At 47.8% G+C, this 13,651-nt stretch overlaps 1 protein-coding gene across 1 annotated transcript; it reads left to right on the top strand.

Moving 5' to 3' along the window:
• The first annotated feature begins 2,361 nt into the window (after window positions 1-2,361).
• On the top strand, window positions 2,362-4,066 carry LOC123167498 (serine/arginine repetitive matrix protein 1). Its single transcript, XM_044585334.1, has 2 exons — window positions 2,362-3,007; window positions 3,203-4,066. Exons 1-2 carry the CDS (start codon window positions 2,557-2,559, stop codon window positions 3,790-3,792), a joined length of 1,041 nt encoding a protein of 346 aa, XP_044441269.1. The 5' UTR covers window positions 2,362-2,556; the 3' UTR covers window positions 3,793-4,066.
• The last annotated feature ends 9,585 nt before the right edge of the window (window positions 4,067-13,651 follow it).

Genomic DNA, 13,651 nt, shown 5'->3' with positions numbered 1-13,651 from the left:
ATATTATTCATCTCTATAATGTGTTTCTTGAAAATGATGGAAAGCAAAATTGTGCTCAATTGTTAGAAGAAGAATTCAATAAATGTTTGGCATAAAATCTTTGAATGATGAGCATGATTGCAATGTTGTTAGTATGTATTCTTTTAATATCCATGATGCTAATGATATGCAAAGGCATAAGCTTGGGGATGCTATGTTTGATGAAGATGATATTTTTTGTCCCCCAAGTTTCTAGTTTCTATGGCTTATATTGCTAAATATAAATTGTAGAAACGATATGGTACAGTAGTCATTGTGTGAGAACAATTAGGAATCTTGTCGGAATCGGGGCTCCACGGACCCAAACAAGGTTCGAACTCTGGGGCGTGTGCGAAGATCAAACCTAGCTACAGCCTCAAGCTCATCGTCTCATGTCTTGGCCTCGTTGAGTTCGTACGAGCGGGGAAAAGAGGGGACACAACAGTTTAACCAGGTTCGGGCCACCTTACGGTGTAAAACCCTACTTATGCTTTGTGGTGAATTGCCTCGCGAGGAGGATGACGATGAACTGGTAAAGTAGGTGAGCTGTGTCGTGAGGGCTCAGAGGGTGAGAATGAATAGCCTATATTTATATTGGCCTTGGTCCTCTTCCCTCATAGCTTTGGCAGGAACGGATTCCACAATGGCCAAATTGAAAGGGGAGAAGAGATACATCTTATCCTGATGAAAGGTGGTCTTCGCCTGCAAAGCTTCTGGCCATGACGCAGTGGTGGGCTCGGCGATGACATCCATCCTGCCGAGCTCGTGGTCTTGGTCTCGTTGCACCGGAATGGAAACCTTTGCGGGATTCCTTGGGAACCCGCGTACGTCCTTGCCTTCTTAGCACCAAAGAGGAAACTATCCTCCTCTGTGACCGTTGGCTCCCGCCTGGCCTTGATCGTCATGGCTCACATCATCGCGAGCCTCGTGAGCGGGGTACCTGCATAGAGATCTCTGCTCCTCGGGTGCCAGGCTCGGGGGGCTGCTCCTCGAGAGGTCTTGACATTGTTCGCCTCGCGAGGCCGGGGCCCGCCGCGATGGTCTTGCCCTTGGGGTCTTGTAGCTGGGTCATACCGGGCCGTCGACGGGGCCACACGCTGGGCCATAGGCAGGCAAGTTTGGGTACCCCCAATCACAGAAAACCGACAGTAGCCCTCGGGCCCAAGCCGCGCTCGTCATGTCTTCGAAGCAAAGGCAAGGACTGAAGGGCGAAGCGTCGTGGGCCCCAATCGCCTGTGGGCCAGGCATGATGCGTGGCGCACGAGGGGATGCGGATGCCTCCACTTCCCCACATCGCCTCGGCAACTGCCCAGACTGACAAAAGTCCGGTGCGCCTCGTGGGGTCATCATTGCTCATCCTCGCCTTGCTACAGATCCCCTACTCCAGACAGAAGCTCCTACAGATCCAACCATAGCGCCGTCCTTTCCTTCTTCCATCGCTGGCTCCAACGACTCCCTGAATGGTGCCTCCCAGGAAATCGAAGCCTATGGTACACGTCGCGACTTCCTCATCTCTTCCGGCGGCTCTTGCAGCCTCCTCCGTTGCCAAGGATGGGGACCTCACCCTGTGCTCCCGCTGACGGCGGGCGACACGAACGAGTGGCGCGAGACCCTGATCTGGGTCGGCTCCGCGGAATGGAGCACCTTGGCGAAGAAGGCCTACCCCTTCTTCCTCCATAGTATCTTCTCAGGGCTTGTCCCTGTCGGCGTTCTGGGATCGGGGGTACCCAAACTTGCCTACCTACGACCCAGCGTGTGGCCCCGTCAGTGGCCCCATACGGCCCGGCCACAAGACCCTGCAAGCAAGAGCCTCGCGAGGGCCCCCGGCCTCGAGGGGCGTACGATACTAAGACCTCACAAGGAGCAGCTTCCTGAGCATGCCTCCCGAGGAGCGGAGATCTCTATGCAGGTACCCCGCATCAACCAGGGTACCCAGACTTGCCTGCCTGCGGCCCATGACATGGCTTCACTAACGGCCTGGTATGGCCCATCTACGAGATCGCCAAGACAAGACCCTCGCGAGGGGCCAGGCCTCGAGAGGTGGACGACACCAAGACCTTCGGAGGGAGCGGCCTCCCCAGGCTACCTCCCGAGGAGCGGAAATTTCTATGCAGGTACCCAACCTCCTGAGGTTGGGATGACGCAAGTCATGACGATTGAGGCCAGGCGGGCGCCAACGGGCGCAGAAGAGGCAGTTTCCTCTTTGCTGCTAAGGAGGCAAGCACATGCGTGGGTTCCTAAGGAATCTGGCAAATGTTTTCATTCCTGTGCAACGAGACCAAGACCGCCAGGACGGCAGAACGGATGTCATCATTGAGCCCACCGCGGTGGCACGGCCAGAAGCTCAGCGAGGAGATGTTCGCGAATTTGAGAATATGAACCGAGCCGACGATAAAAAAAAAGAAAATAACCATCCTCCTGCCTCTCCAGCTCTCCTCCCCCGAGCACCTCATCCCGCCGCCGCCCTCGGATCCCGCCGCCGCGCGCCCACCCCAGAAACCCACGCCCCCTCCCCGCGCCGCAGCGCGCCATCCCCGGATGCCCCCGCCGACGCCCCCCCCCCCCGACGGGCCTCTCGCCGCAGCTATCCATCCCCGGACGGCACCGCCGACGGCCCTCCCAGCCCCGACGCGCTTCTCGCCGCAGCTCTGCATCCCCGGACGCCACCGCCGACGGCCCTCCCAGCCCCGATGCGCCTCTCGCCGCCGTCCCCCAGGCGCGCCTCAGATCGCCCCCCGCCGCCGCCTTCCAACCCCACCACGCACCCACCGCCTGACCTCCACCATCCATCGCAGCCGGCGACCGCATCCCCTGGCTCAGCTGCACTTGACCGGGATCCCCCATCTCCCAGCAAACCTCGCCGGTGCACGCCACCCCCCTCCTCCTAGGGTGCTCCTCGTCCGGTCCACTCCACTGGTGTCCACGCCCCGACGCGCCGACGAGAGCTACAACTCCATGCAACTCTTATTTTCTTTGTGTTCTATTGCAGGTTAGGCCCGGTGTGAACTTCGAACGGATCAGTGGTTGTACCGGCTGTACCAAGGCGGCTGACTCCACCACGCACGCGTTTGTGTTGTTTGATGTTCGAGTGTTCAGTTGTTGAAGTGAACTTGACGATTTGTTCTGAATTTTTGGCACTTCAAACACTGATGCGAATGTCTGAAACTTTCTCTGTGCACTGCAGGGCGACGAGTGATGCGGCGCACCAACCAGCAGCAGGCGGATCCGGCCACCGTGGATACCGCACGCACGCATCCATTCGCAGCTCATGGGCGCCATGGATCCCGCGCGCAAGCATCCTCCCACGTCATTCCTCTGCTGACTTACCACCACGCGCCGCCGCCGAAACATCCCAATCCCACCCGCCTCCCCCGTGTCACCGGCGACCCTTCGCGCTACCGCCTGGCGCGGCCGACCTCCACGGCAGCAGACGCTGTGGCTCCCTTCCTGGCAGCACCCGTGCGTCTCTCCGGACAGTCCTCTGCACATCTATGGCCGTTGGTCAATGGTGTTGTAGCTACTAGGAAAGAGAGAAACGCCATGGAGGTGTCTAGTGTTGTGCAATATAATCAAAATATGGTGAGGCACAATAGCATGAGTGCCAAGGAATTGAAGGCGCCAACGCACGCAACTGTACAAGCTTCATCTATACTCTATATTGGCTTCTTTGGTATTCGAATTCCCTCTGCTGAAGCACTGAAAGAGGACATCAAGCCAAACTTCATAACACCACCAAACCTGTCTGGTAAGAGTCGTGTTAGATCCTATACGTGATCTATTTTTGTTGGGTCAAATCCTACGTGATCAACGTTGCCAGATTATTTTATTAGAAAAATGTCTTAATTAATATGGTTGAGAGAGAGAGGGAGAGTCCTAATAATATATGGCTAGTAGTAGTTGGGTAGAGTTTGTTAGTATCACGTCAGGTGCAAGTTTTAGTCGGTTCACAATCTCCTTTACGTATCGGCCGCTCCGGCCATGTAAGACAGGTTTGTTTTTATCGAGAGTTAATAGATACATAGAAAACGTTCCATGTTGGGGGACATCAAATATTGTCTTCATTGTTGATCCGCAAGGATTTTGCTGCTGCTGCGCGTGGAGCCGATCTAATCTACTCAACGCTAGTTTTTGGTCTTACGGTCTTGCATCTTTGCTCGACCGGAATTTCTTATTGCTGCTGCAAATAGTATCGTGAAAGATTTGGGCCAACAAACGACTCGCCGTCTTGTCGGGTCGCATCACCCGACCTTCATGGGGTGACAGCCCCGGCCTTCGTCATGTGCATCCGAGCACAGTCAAAACTGCAGGGGGCAGCGGTAGAGGTGCAGTCGTCCTAGCATAGGGACAACCGCGCCTCGCCCGTTTCATGGGTGTGGCCCTAGCAGAGGTGCAGCTCCCCTTCGCCTGGATCCATCTCCGTACCACTGTCAGGACACAGGAGTTCAGATGTTCAACTAGAATGCTAGAGAGGGATTTCTGCGAGAGTTTAGCTGCTATTGTCCTTGGTTTTTGTGTTTGAATTTGCTGATGTCCGTGGTTAAAAGATAATGATGTTGGTTTCTACAGATGGTCATATCATTATCCATCCTCTTAGGTTTAGCATTCTGAACAATGAACAAAAATAATATAATGTTAGTGTGACGCTACTTATGTATGCTGGTACCAAGCTTGATGATGTATTGGTGTGCTACACTTGATGATGTATTGGTTGTTGATGAGAACATGACTACCTTGGATACGACCAAAAATATTGCATACATGCATATTTGTCAGGTGATTTGTAGTGCAAACTATTCAATAATCTATTTATGTTATCCAGAACAAAAATACTTCACACACTTTTATGTTTTGCCTAATTGCAGGTGTATGGGACATTTGTACAATCCACATATGAAGATAAGGCAAGAGGAGAAGTTTAGGTTCTGTTCAAAAATTCCTCTCACGTCATTTTTGGGCCAAGAGAAGATAGAGTCCAAGTTTCTCACGTTCTGGATTCAGATTCGGACTGCACACACATACCTGACTCAAAACGCCAACAATTTTTTCATACGGACTCCGAATTGGGTGATTCTTTTTTTGTTGGAAAGTAGATTTCGTCCTCTTTCCAACCCAATTGGATTCACCTTTAAATTCGTCCGGAGTGTTGAGATATGGACGAAACAATCTGACGTTGCAGCAGAATTCGAGTCAAACAACAAGTCCAAAGGTGTTGCATCACCTCCACTTGGGCCCATGAGCCTTTTACGACCTAGGGTTGGTTTTAATCTGCCTTGGGACGTCTTTCCACCTCCTTGGCCACCACCCCTTGCTCCTATATAAGTAGATCCATCTAGTAGCTTTTTCCTTGGGATTTGTTTAGTTAAAAGTTAGCCATTGCAACTTCGTGTACTTCGTTTGTGTCCAACGACCAGACCAAGACCGCTTCCGGATCCCCACCTTTATCAATACTTCATATATATTCGCAATATTCAGATTGCTTTATCATATTCTTGATTGTTCTTCGATTGCTTGCAGGAATAGACCTTCGTGGTCAGGTTGATCGTGCTCCGGCGTGGTCAATAACCTCTCAGAGTTGGTTTAGCGATTGCTAAGGTGCAACGTCTTACATGTTTATAGTCGGATCGTCAAAGTCGTCTCCACCAAATCGATAGTTATCATCTCATCGAAAGATCGAGACCCTCGCCTCTATCAGTTGTGCATGTAGCACACAAAGTGTATGTGTATTGTTGTGTGTAATTTTCTTGAATTTCAATAGCATGCAAAGTTCATGTTTCAGAAATTCCGAAGTTCATGTGTACCACACCGAAGAAATTCATCTATGGAAAAAACGGACCGCCTAGGCCATTTCACCGACAGCAAAAAATGCCTAAAAATGTCCGAGACAAAAAACAACAAAAATTCAAATGGTATAACATAGTAAGTTCGTAGAAAGTGGAAAAAAACCATAATTTGTTTTGTAAGTTTAACCATTTCTAAAAAAATACCTTGAAGTTCAAATTTAAATAATAGGACGATTCAATGTTTATTACAAACCTGTGATTTTACCCGTTACAGTAGAATAAACCAAGAAGTTAAAAAAATAGAGCAGTTCGAAAAGTTTATAAAAGATGGTGCTTCTACATTTTACTAAAAAATTGGAGAAGTTCAAATTTAAATAACATAGAAGTTCAAAATGTTTATTCCAAAACCAAGAAGGTCAAATTAAAAAAAGAGCCATTTAAAAAGTTTGTAAAACATATATTTGCCCCTGTTTTTTAAGATGTAGAAGTTCAACTTTAAATAATTGAGCAGTTTGATATTTATTACATAACTAGGACTTTTCGCGTTACTAATGAATAACACCAAGAAGTCCATTTAAAAAAATGAAGTTGTTTAATGTTTATAAAAACTCAGATTTTCCCCAATGCTAAATATTAAAACCAAGAAGTTCAATTCCAAAAAATAGAGTAGTTCAATGTATATAAAAAAACTCAGGTTTTCACGTCACTAGAGAATAAAACCAAGAAGTTCAATTGGAAAAAGCCTAGCAGTTTGATATTTATTTGAAAAAATCGGATTTTTCAAGTTATTAAAGAATAAAACGAATAAGTTCAATTTCAAATAACGAAGAAGTTCGATGTTTCTAACAAAACTCCAACTTTCACATTTCTAAAAAGCACACAAAGAAGTTGAAAAAAAGTTAGAGCGGTTCGATGTTTATAAAAAACTCAGACTTTTTTCGTTACTAAAGTGAAATCAAGAGAAGTTTAAATTGACAACAGAGGGAAGTTCACGTAATGCATGGTGTGTGTTTCGTATGAGAAAATAGGAATAAAAAGGCGAAGTCTAAAAATTTTGTTGCTAGAAGTTCAAGTGCACAGCCCGGGAACGTTCAAAGGTGTATAAATATTCTTATTCTGAGGAACGGTTAAAACAAAATGGTGCATGTTGTTCGAAACAAAAGCTTAACCGTTATGTTTTTGAAATTCATGTTTTAGATATAAATGCGAAGTCCATGTTTTAGAAATTCATAAGTTCACGTGTACCATATACCGAAGAAATTCATAAATGAAAAAAGGACCGTCTAGGCCATTTCACTAACAACAACAAAATGCCTAAAAATGTCGCGAGACAAAAAAAAACAAATCATAGAAAGTGGAAAAAAACTATATTTTTGTTTTGTAAAAAGTTAGAGCTGGTCGATGTCTATAAAAACTCAGATTTTTTCCATTACAAAAGAGAAACAAAGAGAAGTCCAAAGTGATAACTGTCGGAAGTTCACGTACTGCATGGTGTGTGTTTCGTATGAGAAAAATACAATAAAAAGGCAAAGTTTAAAAGTTTTGTTGCTAGAAGTTCAAGTGCTCGGCCCGGGAAAGTTCAAAAATTCTTCTGAAAGAGGTTCACCGTGTATTTAGATGTCCAAATGGAAAAAGAAAGCATTTCAAAATAACCAAGAAGTCCAAATTAAAAAAATTAGAGAAGTTCAATATTTATAAAAAGACAGGTTTCTATTCGTTACTAAGGAATAAAATTAAAGAAGTTCAAATTAAAATAAAAGGAGTAGTTTGATGTTTACAGAAAACTCAAATTCTTTCCATTTCTAGGAAAAATAAATGTGTGAGGTTCAATTTTAAAAAAATGTTTGATGCTTATTTGAAAACATATTTTTTCTAAGAATAAGACTAAGAAGTTCAATTCAAAATAACAAAGAAGTTCGAAGTATATAAAAAACTCAGATTTGTTGCAAGAAGTTCACATGCACCTCCATGCAGGGTTCAGAATTTATATTGCGGGACGTTCGACCTCCAATTACATGTTTTAAAATGGGGAAAAATGGTGTTCGACCTTCAGTTGTGTGTAATTCGATGTACACACAAAAATGTGACAGAAGTTCATAGTGAAAACAACGAGAAGTTCAAGTACTGCAAGGAATGCATTTCAGGTGAGAATAAAAATATAGAAAAATAAAAAGTTAAAAGGTTTGTTGAAAGAAGTTTAAGTGCTCTGTCCAGGTAAGTTCAAAAATTCTTGCGAGAGAGGTTCACCTCGTATTTCCATGTTCGATTTTTTCCGTATAAAAATCGAATACAATTCTTTACTCAAAATATAAAAAGGTGAAGTTCAGATTGAAATAACAGAGAAGTTCAGAGTTTATTAAAACCTAGGATTTACCTGTTCAAAAAAGAAAAAACACAACGCCATTTTTTGCACTTTTAAAAACAACTCATAAACGGAAAAATGGTTGCTAGAAGTTCAAGTGCTCGGCGAGGAAAAAATTAAAAATTCTTGTGAGAGAGGTTCACCGTGTATTTAGATGTCCAAAATACACTAAAAATATGTTATTTTTTGTGTTCTAAAATAGTTCTCTCAAACCAGAGAGAAGTTCAAAGTGATAACAACCGGAAGTTCACGTACTACATATTGTGTATTTCGTATAAGAAAAATACAATAAAGTGAAACAGAGTGAAGTTCAAACAGACTGCCCCAGAAGTTCAACTACTTCACACATTGCAAAAAACAGCACGTCAAAAATAGAGTGAAGTTCAAATAGACATGCCCGAGAAGTTCAACCACTTCACGCAGTGCAATTCCATCCGCGATGAAGGCAGAAATCATGATCACGTCATTTTCTAATTTATTTCAAAATGGTAGGAATATCATTTGTGTAAGTTCAAGTCCTCGGACGGAGAAAGTTAAAAAAATACTGTGAGAGGTTTGTACAAAAAGAATATCATTTGTGTAACACTGATGAAATGGATGACAAAATTACAAATGAAAATATGTCACAGAAGTTCAACGTGAAAATAGCAGGAAGTTCACCAACTACACTAAATGAATTTCAGATGAAAAACTTTTAAAATCGTCGTGAGTATGAAAAAATGATCAACACGAGAAACTTGCGTCTTTACAACAGCTTTCCATCGGTATATCACTTCTTTCAATTCCAGTGAGTGGATGGAGAGGTACGAGCAGTGGATAAAGAGCTACGAGCAAGAAAAGCACGTGAAAAAACAGAGTGAAGTTCAAGTACACATGCGGAGAAGTTCAAGTTCTTCACGCGGTGCATTTTTGAAGAATCTGTTTCGCGATAAAGAACGAATGATCCCGCCGTTTTCGGAATTACTTGAAAACGGCTAGGAATTAGAGAAAACCATCAACATGAAAAAGTTTCGCATTTTCCGTAGCTTTTTAACGGTATATTATTTGCCCCATTCCGATAAAATTTGTAAACATTACAGCAAAAATATGTTTTTAGCCATTTTCAAAATTGACATAAAACCATAATGAATTGGGAGAAATAATATATACCAAAAAGTTTCGCATTTCCCCAAGCTTTCTAACGCCATATCATTTCCTACATTCGGACGTAAGGTTAAAAAATTAGCTCAAAAATACGAACTCGGTGGAACTTGTACCGTTTTCTAAATTACTTTTAAACCGTTCAAAATTAGAAAAAACTTTCAACAAGAGAAAGTAGTGCATTTTCATAAGCTTTCCAACGCCATATCATTTTCCTCAATTGAATTGGCCGTTTAGAAATGACATCGAAAATACGAACTCGGCTGTTCGGTTTGCGAAATTTTATGATTTTCCAAATTACTCTTTAGCCATAAGTAATTAGAGAAAAACTTTCAACATGTGGAAGGAGCGGTTTTACGGCAGCTTTCCAACGCCATAATATTTGCCTCATTCCGATAAACGGTTTAGAAATGCGATCGAAAATACGATTCACGTTTTTTGTATGAAGAAAAAACGGTTTTCTAAACTGTTTTTAAACCGCTTACATTTTGCCAAAAATTTAACTTGGGTCATGATACTGGTGTCCATAGCTTTCCAACGGTATATCGCAAGCCCCATTTGGGCAATGTTGGCGGAAGTTCAACCTAGCACTGGGAGAAGTTCAGGTCGAACAACTCAGGCAGTAAAATTGCAAAAAATGTAATTTCATCACGATCCGAGAACAAAATCCGCTAATGAGCGAGATTCCTATTTAAAACCGGTATTTAGTTGCTAAAAAACATTTCTAGATTACACTAACATCATATAGAACACGACTAACCAGAATAATTCGCGGGGGAAGCCACGGTTGCAAAGATAGCCCGAAGGTCGGGTTCGTACAGAAGGAAGTTCAGGCGCGTTACTCAGGCAGTTCAGGTTGTGATCAGAATATTATCCTGATCCCGTGATCAGAATAGTGTTTATGTGTAGACCGTAGAAGGGGTGGACTCATTCCCTCACTAGAGTAGACCTCGCGATGTTGTTCATCCCTTGTACTAGTTCATCCTCAGCCCCTTGTGAGGCCAATCCATCATAAAGTAGGAGTAGGGTTTTACACCGCAAGGTGGCCCGAACCTGGGTAAACTCCTGTGTTCATTGTCTTCCTTGTTTATCGAGCTAGGCCGTGGGGTGACAAGCTTGTTGGCTGGAGAGATTGAGTTCTTCGCACACGCCCGAGAGTTCGAACCTTTCTTAGGTCTGCGGAGCCCCGATTCCGATAGCCGCTCTTCCAGACGGCTCCTCATCAACTTCTCCAACAAGGAGTACAAGCCGAAGGACGAGCACATGGCAGCATACCTGGAGGAGGTATGTAAAATCGAAATGCAATTCTCGGGCTTGGAACTACGGCGCGTCCCGAGGGGCGTGACCAAAGAAGCAGACGATATCGCCAAGCGGGCATCACGCCGCGAGCCCCAAAGCCCTGGTGTCTTTTGAAGAAAGGCTCTTAGGCCATCAGCCGCGCCACCAACATCAGGAACTATGCTGCCTCAGGAGGAGCTGCCTCTCGCACCACTGTAGGTGCTCGAGCATGTGGCCCGACTTCAGGAGCCCGTCTGCTCATGGCACTAATGCCTCAGGAGGGCCGTTGGACCCAGGATTTCGAGGTGTACCTGCTCCATGGCACCCTGCCTAAGGAGGAGGAGGATGCAGAGCGTGGCCCACCAGGCCACTGCTACTGCTTGCAGGATGGCAAGCAGTACCGCAGGCACCCTAACAATGTCTCGCTAAGGTGCATTTCAGAAGATCAAGGACGCGAGCTGCTGGCGGATAACCATGGGGGGATTGCGGGCACCACTCTTCGTCGCTCGCTCTCATGGGCAAGATGTCCCACAATGGGTTCTACTGGCCCACGGCACTGCACGCTGCCACCGAATTGGTTTGGTCAAGCGAGGCCTGCCAGTTCCACGCCATGCAAGTTCACCAACCAGCGTAGGGGCTCCAGACGATCCCGCCCCCATCGCCCTTTGTGGTCTGGGGGCTAGACATACTGGGGCTTTTTCCTCGGGTGGCCGGCGGCTACCGTTACCTCTATGTAGCTATCAATAAATTCACCAAGTGGGTGGAGGTGGAAGCCGTACGCACCATCCCAGCGGGCTCGGCGATCAAGTCCATTAAGGGCCTCGCGAGCCAGTTTGGCGTCCCTAACCGCATCATCACCAACTACGGTTCCCAGTTTACAAGCAACCTCTTCGGTTCATATTGTGCTAACCTTGGAATGCAGATATACTACGCTCCGGCGACACCCCCACGAAGTAATGGCCAAGCCGAGCACGCCAACACAGAGGTCCTCAGGGGCCTCAAGACTAGAAGCTTCAAGAGGAGGCTTGAGGCCCACGACAGGGGTTGGCTGGACGAGCTACAGTCCGTGTTGTGGTCCATCCGCACCACCGCGACTAAGCCACTGGCCAGACCCCATTCTTCCTCGTCTATGGGGCCGAAGCGGTCCTTCCACTTGAGATCAAGTATGGCTCCCCGCGGGTCTTGGCATTTGACGAGGCGCGCCAGGATGCCGCGCGGGGGACCAACCTCGTGCTCGGCGAGGGAGCCCGACGCAAAGCCTCCCTCCATGCCGCGAGGTAGCAGTGGGCCTTGCGGCATTACCACAGCCGCGACACCCGCTCTCGGACCCTCGAAGTCGGAGACCTCGTCCTGAGGCGGGTCCTCCCAGATGGGGCCTTCAAAAGTTCTCGCCCATGTGGGAGGGCCCTGTTCAGGGTCGCCCGTGCAGAACGCTTGGAACATCTAGCACCTCCACAAGTTCTACTAGTGACACTCTCACGTAATAATGAGTGGGGTTGTACATGCCCCGGAGCTCCCGGTGCGCCGCCCCATGGCCCAGCAGGAGCTCCCACCATCGCCCCAGTGGAAATCCCATGCTCCCCGCTAGCGAAACGGTCGAACAGCGACTATGCCTACGCCCAAGTGGAGGCCCCATGCTCCACGCTGGTGGGAAGACTAGTCTAGGCGCTGGAGGCGGCAGTTTCCTTTGCTTTGTGTGAACCATTTGCAATTTCCTTGAATAGTGCTTGGAGTTCTTACGTACATTTTAGAAAAGGGGTTGAGGTTTTTTTTGCGGTGTTTTCGTTCCTTGAATTTTAATAAGAGCAGCAACGCCTTCCTGACGCCCGCCTCTCGATCGTCTCGCAAGCGGGTGCCGGGCCGGTGTCTGCGTTTAGGGCCCCTAGGACGGAGGCATTGGCCGTGGGCCTGCCTCTACACGCATCTCACCAAGACTTTGGTGTCTGAGTCCTGGCACGACGCTATTGAGCGAGCTAGTAGGCACGCGTTGCCCTGACCTCAGGAGCACCCATCTCCTGGCCTTGACTGGGCATCGCGACTGTCGGATTATGGGTTCCGGCAAACCCTTGAGGTTCGAACACTGGGGTGTGCACGAGGATCTCTCTCTCTAGCTCGCTCTCGGAACGATCTCAAGGCCTAACTCGCCGAACCCAAAGAACAAGTGACACAAGGGTTTATACTGGTTCGGGCCACCGTTATGGTGTAATACCCTACTCTAGTGTGGTGTGGTGGATTGCCTTGTAGGCTGAGGACGAACAAGTACAAGGGAAGAACAACCTCATGAGGAGAGGTGTTCTTGAGCTCGGGGAGCTTATGAGCTAGCCTTGGTGGAATGGATCCGGTCCAAGATCCCATCCCCACTGTGGTGGTGGCTAGTCCTATTTATAGAGGCTCGGGTCCTCTTCCCAAACATTAGGCGGGAAGGGATCCTACAACGGCCAATTTGAAGGGGGACAACTAGTACAAGTTATCCTAACACAAGGTGGTCTTCGCCTGCCAAAGACTCTGGTGGTGACGTTGTCGTGGGCTCCGTGATGACCTCCGTCCTGCCGTCCTGCTGGTCTCGGTCTCGTTGCACCAATATGGAAACCTTTGCCTGATGCCTCGGGACTCCTCGCCTGCGCTTGCCCCTTTAACACCAAAGAGGCAACCAGTACACTGCACCCGCTGGCGCCCGCCTGGCCTTGGTCGTCATGACTCACATCACGCGAACCTCGCGAGGTGCCCCTTGCATAGATATCTCCGCTCCTCGGGAGCCAGCCTTGGGAGGCCGCCCCTGAGGTGGTCTTGCGTCGTCCGCCTCGTGAGGCTTGGCCCCTCGCGAGGGTCTCGAGAGGTTGTTGATGAAGATGGGCCGTACCAGGCCGCTGGTGGGGCCACGCCCTGGGCCGCAGGCAGGCAAGTCTGGGTACCCCCGTTCCCAGGTTGCCGACAGTAGCCCGCGAGCCCAAGGCGTGCTCGGACTTGGCTTCGAGGTGAAGCCAAAGGTCAAGTGCGGAGCGCCGCGGGCCCCAATAGCCTGCGGCCTAGATTGACGTGTGGCCATCGACAGGACGTGGGCGTCTCCACTTCC

Source organism: Triticum aestivum, chromosome 7D (assembly GCF_018294505.1).
Source record: "Triticum aestivum cultivar Chinese Spring chromosome 7D, IWGSC CS RefSeq v2.1, whole genome shotgun sequence".
NCBI classification, from domain to species: Eukaryota; Viridiplantae; Streptophyta; class Magnoliopsida; order Poales; family Poaceae; genus Triticum; species Triticum aestivum.
Note: the sequence above shows the minus strand (reverse complement) of the source record. Positions and strands in the feature narration are given on the sequence as shown.

What these genes read in the sequence shown, in the direction of transcription:
- LOC123167498 (XM_044585334.1), top strand. Translation starts at nt 2,557, where the DNA reads ATGCCCCCGCCGACGCCCCCCCCCCCCGACGGGCCTCTCGCCGCAGCT. An exon ending in TTCTTTGTGTTCTATTGCAG is followed by an intron (nt 3,008 to 3,202) that starts GTTAGGCCCGGT and finishes TGTGCACTGCAG; the next exon opens with GGCGACGAGTGATGCGGCGC.